The 12,716-nt window shown below is 42.5% G+C and overlaps 1 protein-coding gene and 1 non-coding gene across 2 annotated transcripts in view; both read left to right on the top strand.

Moving 5' to 3' along the window:
- The window catches only part of SHQ1 (SHQ1, H/ACA ribonucleoprotein assembly factor), an 87,369-nt gene extending 75,597 nt beyond the window's left edge, over positions 1 to 11,772 (top strand). Inside the window, 3 exon segments of the mRNA XM_061195536.1 lie at positions 11,042 to 11,085; positions 11,088 to 11,544; positions 11,546 to 11,772. Of these exon segments, the coding sequence (XP_061051519.1) occupies positions 11,042 to 11,085; positions 11,088 to 11,544; positions 11,546 to 11,585 (541 nt within the window). The 3' untranslated portion in view covers positions 11,586 to 11,772.
- LOC133095849 (U6 spliceosomal RNA) lies at positions 9,387 to 9,493 on the top strand. Its single transcript, XR_009701706.1, has one exon. It is a non-coding gene; the product is annotated as a U6 spliceosomal RNA (small nuclear RNA).
- Positions 11,773 to 12,716: the final 944 nt, after the last annotated feature.

Raw genomic sequence — 12,716 nt, 5'->3', positions numbered from 1 at the left:
CCCTTTTTAAGCAGGTGGGAGCCGCAGCTGCGATCAAAGCCCAGCCCCGCGCTCCCTGCCGACAGCCGTCCCTCCTTTTTTGTCAAGTGTTCCTGGTGGGGCTGGATTCATCCCTTTGGAGTGAGGTGGCTCCATGAAAAAACTTACCCGGATACCCCCACAAGGAACGAAAGGAGAAAAGCCCTTATGTCTCTCGCCCCACGTGGGAAGCTTTTTGATCACATCGTTTGAATCTAACCATAATTAGGCTTTTGCATCCAGTTCTTGTAGGAACACGAAATGCTGTTCAGCCAGCAGGTTTGGTACTCACAGCCATCTAACTGGGGGGTTTCAGTTGTACTGTGTATTCCTGTATTTAGTCAAATGGTATTTTGGAGCCACTTTTTCATTCTTATTTTTAGTAATCAGTAATTTTCATAGATAGTAATTTGGGTCTGATTGGACATCTTGGCAACTCTTCAGTTCTAATTATAGCAGAGTTTTCGCCTGTATGTCTTGATGCTAAAGTGAACATAGAATTCGTAAGCGATGTCCAACAAACTAATTTTTGAGAGTCATGGTCACTACCTTAAAATAGAGAATTAATTTTAGTTCCCATCCTGATACAAGTATCCTAGAAGGCTTAATTTGCATAAATGTTTTGCCAAGGATTGGATCCCCCAACATAGGAAAGATTCTTCTGTGATTCTCCTGGCTAGTGTGGTCTTCCAGCATCTTGTTTCATGTAGGTAATAAGCCCTCTGAGTACCCAGATGGTGTCACTGCTTCGGTGGGAGCTAGCACACAGCAGGTTGCGTGTTAGAGGCCCTGGCCATCCCCCAGATTTACCCTCTGGCATCAGGCACATGTTGGCCTGTGAGCAGTGGTGAAGTGTAGAGAGTCATGCATACCTGCTTAGCCCATGTGACTGAGGAAAGGATCACACGGGCTCACGCATATGAAAGCGGTTCAGAACCCTCCAGTCTGGTGCCTGTGTGGAATATTAGTGCTCCAGGCTGTGGTAGCCCTGTGCTCTTAGCTTTGTATAGGCCTCATCTTTGTCACAGAAAATTAGGGCTTTCGATTCGATCTTGGTAGTCGAATTTTGTATTCATAGCCACGTGAGGCTATTTTAGTGTAGATTAATTAAAATAAAATAAGATTTAGGATTCAATTCCTCAGTCACGCTGGACATTTCAAGTGCTCAGTTGCCACATGTGGCTCGTGGCTACCATGTTAGATAGTACAGATCTGAAACATTTCCATCATTACGTAAAGCTCTGCCAGGCAACCCTGGGCTCAATTATCTATCAGGTTCCCTCCAACCTGCGTTTGTGTAGACTTCAACAGAGTGGCTTGCTCAGTCCTTAAAGGAGAATTAATTGTGCCTTTAATGCCCCATCCTCCACCCATACCAGGGGCGTGGATCTGCTGTAATCTTTGCCCTTGTTTCCCTGGTGGCTGAGCATGAGGCCTTCCTATGGCATCTTTCACAGTTTCTTAGCAGAGAAAAGTTAGCTGTAGAAAGATACGTTCTTGAGCCCTTAAGTAATTTTATCTAGCTTATATTTATAGTATGAAATACTATAAAATTCTGGCTTGGCCAGAATTTTTCTCCTCATTTACTAAACCTCTGGGTCTTCCTTTTTAGAAATAAGATAGCCCGTTGTCATTTTCCTTGAACGTGGGACAGCACAGATTGGGTATCAGGCTCAGGTGAGTGGAAGGTAGGAGAAGCAGTTTTCTAGGCATGGATACACGATCTGGAGATTAGAGACAGCTACGTGGGAATTGACATCGACATGGCTTTCAGGCTGGGAGTAGGGGTTGGATGTGAGTATTGTACCAAGTTCAGTGGGCTGGAGGTTCAAGCCAGGAAGAAATGGACTAAGTAAAAAGCAAGAATAAAGCCAGGTCTCACACTTTAGGCTATTCAATGTATTTGGTCCCTTATGTCACCTTTCAGTGAGGTCTTCTCTAAACACATAAAAAATTGAATCCCCTCTGTCCTTAGCACTCCTGGGCCACTTTTCAGCTCTGTTTTTTCCATAGCAGTTATACCATCTAACACACTCTGTATTTACTTAGTTTCTGTTCGTTGTCTATCTTTTCCTAAACAAGAGTATAAGCTCCATGAGCATGAGGGTCCTTATCTGTTTTGCTCAGTGCTTGGGCACATAGTACTTTCAGTAGATATTGAATGAATGAATGAATGAGAAATGCGTCTGCCGCGTTGTTTCAGTGAGACCTGGAGGTAGAGGTTACTTGTAGGAGAGGCCCATACTCGAGGTAAGGAAGCAATGGGTGGAGGGCAGGGCGGGGCTAGGGCAGGCACGGGGTGGGGTCTGACGGGGCTGGAGAGGGAGTGGGGGAGGAGCAGACTTCTGGAGCCTGGCCTTGGGAGAGATCTCTGCAGAGGTTGAAGATTTTGTGCAAGAAAGCAGCTGATCCCAGCTTTGTAGAATCGGTGCTGGGAGATGAGATGTTTCTGAGAACGAGCCTCAGGATCAAGCGGGCCTAGAAGAAAGGCCACGGAGAGAACTCTTGAGCCAAAGGGCCATTAGAGAAGGGCTCCTCGCACCTTTGAGCTGGAGCCAAGGTTGCTGAGTGGCTGCAGGCTGAAGCTTCAGAGCTGACCCAGGAGCGGGGCAGAGCCTCACGCCAGTCCCACCCCGCCAGCTGTTGGTCAGATTGAGTCAGCGATGCTGAGAGCTGTAAAGCGCAAGATGCTCATAATCGTCACTCCGACGCGGTCACGGCTGTCTGAAGCAGTGCTTCTCAGACTTCACTGAGCGTACAGGTCCCCTGGGAGCTTGTTGAAATTGCAGATTCTGAGTCAGGGGTCTGGGACGGGCCCTGGGCTTTAGCAGTTCTCACAAGTGCTGGGATGATACTGCTGCTGGTCCAGGGACGCCACTTCAAGTAGCAAGGCTTTACTAAGGAGAGAAACTAGTATGCGTCATCGATATCAATTACCTTTGTTAAAACTATTTTAAAATTCTCCTTGGATAGGCTAGGGGCTGTCACTTAAGGATGTTCCGATAGACAAATGCTTTTCACTGTAGTTGAACTAAAGTAGTTTTTGAGAGAACATAAGCAAGCATTAAGAAAATTGGCCTTCCCCAATTTTGATTTTCTGTAGATGAACGCTTGTCAGCACTGTTGTCCAGTCTGGCTTTCGAATCCAAGGCTTCCTAAGGCAGTTCTTGAAAGTCCAAGCCTGAGCAGACTTTTACGTCCATTCCCTACATGCGAGAGGTGGTTGTGCCCAGCAGGGTGTGGTGTGTGTGCTGAGCCGCTGACCAGCTGGTCTTGACAGGGGCCTGGATCGGGGTTCGAAGTCTGCTCTTGTGCGAAGCAAATGGACTCGAGGACACAGGGAGGGGGAAGGGGAAGCTGGGACGAAGTGAGAGAGGGGCATGGACATATATACACTACCAAATGTGAAATAGATAGCTAGTGGGAAGCAGCCGCATAGCACAGGGAGACCAGCTCGGTGCTTTGTGACCACCTAGAAGGGTGGGATAGGGAGGGTGAGAGGGAGACGCAAGAGGGAGGAGATATGGGATATATGTATACGTATAGTTGATTCACTTTGTTGTACAGCGGCAACTAACACAACAATGTAAAGTAATTATACTCCAATAAAGATATTTAAAAAAAAAAAAAAAACTAATGGAATTTGACCTGTGCGTTGTGAACTTGCTTTGCAATGGTAACTCCTTTATCCTTTCCATTTTCTTCCTTCTGCAATGAGAATGTCTTTTCTACGCCTGTCCAACCATTGTATTTTGCAACAGATAACTTGTTTTTTAGTTTCACAGGTCTGTGGACAGAGAGGAATTTACCCCAGGATGGAGCATACCCGGAGTCTCACCTAAACCTGATTAAGATGAGATTTAGATGAGATTTTGGACCTAGAATTGATGTTGGAATGGATTGAGACCTTGGGGGTGTTGAGATGGGTGAATGTATATTGCATGTGGGACAGCCATGAATTGGGGGGGCTAGAAGACAGGCTGCACTGGGTTGGATAGTGCCCCTCCAATTCATATCCTTCTCAGAACCCTAGAATGTGACTTCATCTGGAAATAGGGTTGTCGTAGATATAAATTATTGTTAAGATGGGGTCATATTGGTGTAGGATGGACCCTTAATCCAATATGACTGGTATTCTTACGAGGAGAAGAGACACAGAGACACATCCAGAGGGAAGACAACCATGCGAAGAAACAGACAGACAGACACACAGAGAGAATGGCAGGTGGTGACAGAAGCAGAGTTTAAGAGTGATGTGTCTATAAGCCAAGGATTCCTGGCAACACCTGAAGCTAAGAGAAAGGCATGGAACAGATTCTCCCCTCTGAGCCCTCAGAAGGAAGCAGCCCTGCTGATACCTTGATTTTGGACTTCTAGCCTCTAGAGCTGTAAGAGGATAAATTTCTGCTGTTTGAAGCCACCGAGTTTGTGGTAGTTTGTTATGACGGTCACTGGAAACTAATACAGGGAGTTTCCGGAAAATTATTCTAATGATCCATGGACTAGGTGTTGTTTTTCATAATCCAGCCCCAAAGAATGGTATTAAGTCAAGATGAAAATAGGATGAAAAATTATTTCATTGGCCCAAACTCAATATGGCATAAATGACTTTTTTTTTTTAACATCTTTATTGGAGTATAATTGCTTTACAATGGTGTGTTAGTTTCTGCTTTATAACAAAGTGAATCAGCTCTACATATACATATATCCCCATATCTCCTCCCTCTTGCGTCTCCCTCCCACCCTCCCCATCCCATCCCTCTAGGTGGTCACAAAGCACTGAGCTGATCTCCCTGTGCTATACAGCTGCTTCCCACTAGCTGTCTATTTTACATTTGGTAGTGTATATATTTCCTGTATGTCCATGCTACTCTCACACTTCGTCCCAGCTTACCCTTCCCCCTCCCTGTGTCCTCAAGTCCATTCTCTACGTCTGTGTCTTTATTCCTGTCCTGCCCCGAGGTTCAGAACCTTTTTTTTTTTTTTTTTTTAGATTCCATGTATATGTGTTAGCATATGTTATTTTCTTTATGACTTACCTCACTCTTTATGGCAGACTCTAGGTCTATCCACCTCACTACAAATAACTCAATTTTGTTTCTTTTTATGGCTGAGTAATATTCCATTGTATACATGTGCCACAATTTCTTTATCCATTCATCTGTCGATGGACACTTAGGTTGCTTCCATGAATGACTCTTATCTTGCAGTATTTTCTGTATGTCAGATGACATACAGAATCGGTAATTTCGTGTTCAAAGAGATCAGTTGTTTCTGTTAATGACTGAGATGGAAATGTTTTTTACCCTTAGAGAGTAAGGGCAGGCAGTTCTGTATTCATCTGTGCATCAATTGCTGTTTGTCTTTCATGGCACTTTTCAGAGTAGAGTTTCACTAGCAACTTCTACCTAAAGCTAATGCATTACCTTGTATTTAGATCAGGTTGCATAAATGTATTTTGGGCAGGGGAGTTTGAAGTTTGGAACTGGTTCTTTTCAATAGAGAAGAATTATGATTATATGTCATTATCATCATTGCCTTTTGAAAAGAAAGTTGATATACTGTTTGTTCCTAGAAAGAACCCGAGTGTGTGTTTGTGTGTGTGTGTGTGTCTGTGCTTTGAAATTAAAAGGCCAAGTCAGCGTATTCCATCAGCCAGTATGAAATGTGTCTGGAGTGGCCTCACTGGAGTCCTGTCCTACATTATCAGTTGCTGGCTCTAGTGTCAGTATGTCATGCCTGGCAGGTTAGCAGGTTTTGGCAGAGGAAATGAAACCTAGTCAGTTACTACAAGATTTATAGTAGGCCTGCTATTGCAGGAAGTGGTGAAAAGTTGATTGATAGTTTGAGACAAAACTCTACAGCAAGAAACAGGATGTATGCTTTCTATTTATACCTAGTTTTCTTTTTCCTGCATTTCAGGGCTCCTTTTGCACTTTGTTTTGGCTGTTTCATAAGGCTACGGTTCCCTTTATTTTTTTCCCCCTAAATTCAGTCACCAAATATAAAATAATTGAAGAAATTTTATATCAGCTTAGCCACAGTAAAGGCATATACCCTCAGCTGTTACTATTACTCTTTCATGGCAGTTGGATTTACTGTAACTTGTCAGAAGGCAGTCTTTAATTTAAAAAAAATTCCTCCAGATAGGATATTATTTCACATCTATAAACAGAATGGAGGAGTTTTTTTTTTTTTTTTTAAAGCTACATGGCAGGATTACATTTCCAAAAATTTTCTAAGAAAAACCTGTGTTGAGTATAATTCTATTAAAATATGACATTAGTACGATCTATCATGTGTCTTTTAAATGCTGAATCTCTTCACTCTGTAATTAATACATCTTAACAGGTAGGAGTTCTTCACTTAGATATAAAATATATACTATAAGTACAACTAGTAACTCAGCGTATGTGTTCACTGAGTATATCCACATGTACCTGGTTTTTGTAAGCGTTCTGGTTAACTAATAATGTCATTTGACAAGGCTTTTTGACATGAGCTAGCCTGGTCTGTTTTGAGTGTGACAGTGAAAAACCACTAACTGCGTTAAATGAGGTGTTTTCTGAAATGGAAAGGCCATTACAGAGTTAGATTCTAGAATTTACAAGGAGTGGCAGAGTTAGAACCAACTCCAATTGTGCCAGTGTTTGAAAGAACAAAGAGGCTACTCTTTCATGGCTTAATTTTTTTCTCCAGAGGAATAATTTCCTTTTCTGTGAACAGTGACTGCTAAGTTATCTGTGTAAAATAATTGAATAGAAACAAACCCAACTTTCATTCCTCAGGCTGTTGGGTCATATTCTACACCAGTGATATTTTGAACATTTTAATTAGCTTTTTATCCCAGCATTCTTTAAGAAGAGAGGTCAAAATGCTTCTTCTGTAAAGTTTCTATCAGAAGTTTAATATCAATTTGGGAAACTAGACAGCTTGAGGTAGTAAAAGTGGGATAATAAGAAATATAGGGGCTTCCCTGGTGGCGCAGTGGTTAAGAATCCACCTGCCAATGCAGGGGATACGGGTTCGAGCCCTGGTCTGGGAAGATCCCACATGCCGCGGAGCAACTAAGCCCGTGCGCCACAACTACTGAAACCCGGGTGCCTAGAGCCCGTGCTCCGCAACAAGAGAAGCCACCGCAATGAGACGCCCGCGCACCGCAACAAAGAGTAGACCCCGCTCCACTCAACTAGAGAAAGCCCGCGCGCAGCAGCAAAGACCCAACGCAGCCAAAAATAAAATAAATAAATAAGTTTATTTAAAAAAAAAAAGAAAGATGAATCAGGGTGGCAAGGAATAAAAAAAAGAAACATATAATCCATTTTTTACACACATTATATAAATGGGTCATTTTAAACATAATATAGTGCTAAAAGTGAGAAACAAACTTTTCTCTGAAGAATAAAAAGTCATCTCAGCTGGTAAGAGGCACGAGTTTCTGTTTGGGTCCTGTGCCTCATCCTTGCCACTTTCCTGCCTGTTAGAGTTGACACTTTTTAGTCCCAGCATTGTGAGGGATGCTTTCTGAAAAGAGCCAAGATGACAGGTAGGGAGCTTTGAAATTCCAAATTTATGCAGTTATAAGTGACAGATGTAATATTTTTATAGTAGACAATAACAAAGATACAAATAATTTTAACTTGAGTAGATATATCTACTGTATTCACGAATATCCGCAAAAATAATTCACATTTTTTCCCCTGGGATTCTACAACCTCTGTAGGTAAAGCTTAGATGTATACTCCATTTAAGATTGCTGAGCTAAAGGGACCAGTCATAGTTTCTCTGGAGAATTCTGGGCCTTAGGCAAGTCAGAACTTGCTCCTTTGAGGTGTTGAGTGGTATCACGTTGGGAAGGAATCAAGAATGTGGGCTTAAGAAGGGAAGCTTTTCAGAGCCTGGGAATTCCTGGGAGGCCCTGTGGTGGAGAAGAGAGAGTGCGGGAGCTCAGAGGCCTGGGCTTCCCGTCCTGACTGCCCCTCATCAGCGGGGTGAACTTCAGCTGGTCTCTTAACCTCTCCAAGCTTCTGTTTCACCATCTGTCACGTGGGGATAGAAATGAAGCTGATTCATAGGGTTGTCGTTAGGAGCAAGTGCAGTGAGACGTTTGTGGAACGTCGTCCTTCATATAGTGTCGAAAGTGTTTATCATGGCTCTTAAACATGTGAGGTGTGTGGTTACTGAAGTGTAAAGGCTTTTATTTCAGAGTTTTATTTTGCATGTGATAATTTAATGCGAGGCATTGTCTTCTTTCCCAAGTTCATGGCTCTTTATCTCTTAAAGCTGTGTGTCATTACCCAGAGAGGACCTTTTTCAGTGAGAAAGATGGCAGTGAACTAGTCCTTAGGCTGGCAGAGCCTTGCAGTAAGGAGGTTTTAAACTGGTCCACTGGCTCTGACCAGATCCGTGGCCACTGGTAGCCAAGGTTTCAAAATATATGGTGGACATCATCTACAGCTGTCTCGGACATGGATGTAGATTATAGTGCAATCATCTTATTTCATAACTGTGTTTTTAAGGATGTCTCAAACCCACCAGAGTTCACTCGGAGTTATAGCCCTTTGGGGATCATTCACCAACTCTAGTGGATCTCATCCAGGTTTTCCTCTCTACCCCGGACCATCTTTCCTTTTCTAAGCTCTGGCAATTCCAGCACCGAGACACAGGGTTTTCCTCATTTAAGAGAAAGTTGTGCATCCATGACGGCCATTGTCCTTGTCCTACCCTCCCTTGGACACTGACCGCAGTGGAAGCTTCGGGTCCTGGTTACACTTGTGGAGGGCCGGGGGCGGGGCGGGGAAGCTCATTGTTACGTTAAGTATTTTGAGACAAAGGGGTCTCAGGTACATCCAGGCACTTAGATGCAAGTCCCCAAGTCCCCGGCTATCACTTTAGCTCTATTGAAATGAAGCCTCATTTCCCCAGTATTGTGGGATGGACTTCGCTTTGACGAATGAATTTATCCTGTGAACTCACCTCATCCAGTTTGTCTCAAGCCACTCATTTAATCTTTGGAGCTAGGGAAACCCAGAAGACATGTCACTTATTGCCACTTGTTTTCACTTGTCACACCAGATTTTCCTCTATGGAACAGCGAAGATATCGTTTTTGGAGACCTGCAGTATGCTTTACACATTGGTTCAGAAACAGAACTATAAAATGAATCCAAGTTAATGAAAAAGTTTATCTGTTGAGTATAATGTAATGTTATAAATGTGGCAAAAATATCCTCTGAAATAGCATGAGATGGTTTTCTGCTAAAAATAAAAAGCACTCCATGTCGCTCTCTGATACTGCTTTTTTTTTTCTTTTTTAGTTAAAAAATTTGTATAGGTATTCCATTCACATAGGTTTAAAAATGAACAATAGTGCTTGGTTCAGCAGCACAGATACTAAAATTGGAACAATACAGAGAAGATTAGCATGGCCCCTGTGCAAGGATGACACGGAAATTTGTGAAGTGTTCCATATTTTTATATTGTGTGATATTGCTTATATGTGGAATCTAAAAAAAGGGTACAAATGAACTTATTTACAAAACAGAAATAGAGTCACAGATGTAGAAAACAAAGTTATGGTTAACAAGGGGGAAGGGGGGGAGGGATAAATTGGGAGATTGGGATTGACATATACACACTATTATATATAAAATAGATAACTAATAAAGACCTACTGTATAGCACAGGGAACTCTACTCAATACTCTCTAATGACCTATATGGGAAAAGAATCCAAAAAAGAGTGGATATATGTATATGTATAACTGATTCACTGTGCTGTACAGCAGAAACTAACACAGCATTGTAAATCAACTATACTCTAATGAAAATTTTAAAAATAAAAAATAAAAACCAATATGCGGTGACAAGTCTCCCTCTCACCATCATCTTCCATCTTTCCAGCTCCTGCAGTGCCCCCCTCCACATAAATATTAGTGTTTTCTGTAGCTCTCCAGAGTTCATGGATAAGTGTACAAGCAAATAAAATTTGTTTTTATTTCTTTCCTTTGTTGTGTGTGTTTAACATAGAAGGCAGCATATACATATGGCAGGCCTTTTGTTGTTAAACAGTATATCTGGGTTAGCCCCTGGAGAGCCTCATCCGTTACATAGCTGTAGACTTTTCCTTCGTGTGGATATGCCATAGCCATATGCCACGTTGATGGACATTTGGGTGTTTCTTATTTTGGAGTATTAGAAACAATGCCACAGTAAATAGTACCTTGGGCCTGTGTCGTGTAGCCTACGTGTTTAATTTCCAGATGCAGGTTTGCTTGGGTCGAGGGTATGTACGTTTTCAGTTTTGAAAGGTATTGCCGGGTTCTCCTTCATCGGGGCTGTAGCTGTTAACTCTCTCACCAGCAGTGTATGAAAGCGCCTTTCCTCCACAGCCTTGCTGGCAGTGTTACCAAATGTTTGGATTTTTGCCAATCTGATAAATGAAAAATATATCTCAGCACGACTTTAATTTGTATTTCTCTCATTTGACTGAAGTTGTTGAACATCTTTTCATACATTTAAGAGCCATTTGTATTTCTTTGTATGAGAATTGTCTGCTTGTGTCTTTTGCCCATTTTCCTGATGGATTATTGTTTGCATTTTTAAGAACTCTGTTAGGGGAACTAGGCCTTGTTTTGTGATATGAATTGCAAATATTTTTCTCAATTTTGCATTAGCCTTTTGACTTTTCTTGTAATTTTTTTTTTCTTTTTGCCCTACAGAACTTGTTGATTTTTATTAGTTGAATTTATCAGTCTTTGCCTTTCTTTTGTGGCTTCTGGATTTTGAGTCCTAGTTAGAAAGGCCTTCCTCATTCTAGGCTCATGAGGGAAATCTCCTGCGTTTCCTTGTAATACTTGGTTCCTTTTTTCCATTCGTATCATTGATCTGTTTGGGGATTCATCCTGTGTGCCATATGAAGTATGGATCCAACTTTATTTTGTTATCTCTATAAGCTGTGGACCCTGTTATCCCCAGACCAGTTAATGAACAGTCCTAACATTTCTTCTTAAAATGGTCTTCAAGGTCCAGAAAGTTGGCAGCTCTTGCGGAAGCCTTAAAGAAAGCATCCCGAGCAAGGCCCAGCTGGGGTTGGAACTGCAGGAACTGGAAGCGGCGGCACTCTTGGTCCAGGAGGAAGAAGCTGCATCGAAAGCAGGAGCCCGATGCACTTCCGGGCAGCAGACGCCTTCCTCCAGCTCTGAGACAAGCGATTCGGAGGAATCAGAGAGCAGCACGTCATCTGAGACCGAGGACTCAGCCTCGGAACACGAGGAGCCCAGAGGTGGTGAATCGGAGGCAGGGCCTTCCTTGCTCGGTCCCTTTGTTGAGGAAAGCAGCACGGCCCTGCTTCCTGACCACGGTGGGATGTGCAGAAGCGTGGTCCTCCCAGGATCTGATGATGGTCAGGGACAGCCGCTCGCCTCTCCCCGGGCTCCTGCGGCATCTGAGCCTCTAATCCAGGAGCTTGGAGAACAACTGGAGACTTTGGTTCAGATTTCTGAGCCCAAGGGCTCTGCTGCTGGACAGCGTGCTGAAGAGAGACAGCCGGCAGACACCCAAGAATTGACTCTGAGTGGTCTCATTCGTTATTGAGAATTACGTCAGATTTGGTTTTGTTGACCGAATGAGAATTCTTCATTTTCACTTTGTACTTTTCCTTAGTGTATACAACATTGTTTGTCAGTGAGCTAATGTTGACACCAGTCGGTTTTCTTGTTGCACCTTTAAAAATAAAGTTCTAAAGTTTTTCTTAAAGCAAAGTGTCATTAATATTTGGAGATGAGAATAATAGTTCTGCCAGAATCTCTAGAAGGTAGAGCCCTAAAATATTTTGAATAGCTTTACAGAGATACGCAGGACATACAGTAAGCCGCAAACATCTTAAGCAGATAGTGTGATAAGTGTTGACAGATACATACTCCGAATAAAACCAGTACTGCAGTTGAGATGCCGTACTTACCCACCATCTCCAAGTGTCCTGCTGTCCCTTCGTCACCCTCTCCCGCCCCCGCCTCTGCATGCCACCCACCCCCATTCCCCAGGCAAGCCTCCGTCTGCTACGTCACTATACGTTAGTTTGCATTTCCTAGAATTTAATATAAATTGAATCGTATAACATGTACTCTTCTTTGTCAGGCTTATTTCATTCAGTATAATTATTTTGAGATACGTTGATGTAGCATGTATCGAGGTTTTGGGGTGTTTTTTTTCCCCATATCTGAGTAGTATTTCATTAAATGGACATTTGGGTGGTTTCCAGCTTTCAGCTGTTCCAAATAAAGCTGTTACGAACATTTGTGTGCAAGTCTTTGTGTGGACATATGCTCTTATTTCTCTTAGGTAAATATCTAGGAGTGGAATGACAGAGCCGTATGGTAGGTGTATGTTTAACAGTTGAAGAAACCGCCAAACTGTTTTCCAAAGTGGCTGTACCGTTTAGCACGCCCACCAGCAGCCTGTGAGAGCTCTGCTTCTTTCTCATTCTTGTCATCACTTGGTGTGGTCCATTTTTAACATTTTTACCATTTTAATAGGTGTGAAGTGGTATCTCTTGGTTTTATTTTGCGTTTTTAAGACTTCTAATGTTGAGCGTCTTTTCACATGTGTATTTGTCATCCACATATCTTTGGTGAAGTGTCTGTTCAGATCTCTTGCCAATTTTTTTAAGCTGGGTTGCTTTTCTTATTTTTGAGTTTGG

This window comes from Eubalaena glacialis, chromosome 7 (assembly GCF_028564815.1).
Source record: "Eubalaena glacialis isolate mEubGla1 chromosome 7, mEubGla1.1.hap2.+ XY, whole genome shotgun sequence".
NCBI lineage: Eukaryota > Metazoa > Chordata > Mammalia > Artiodactyla > Balaenidae > Eubalaena > Eubalaena glacialis.
Note: the sequence above shows the minus strand (reverse complement) of the source record. Positions and strands in the feature narration are given on the sequence as shown.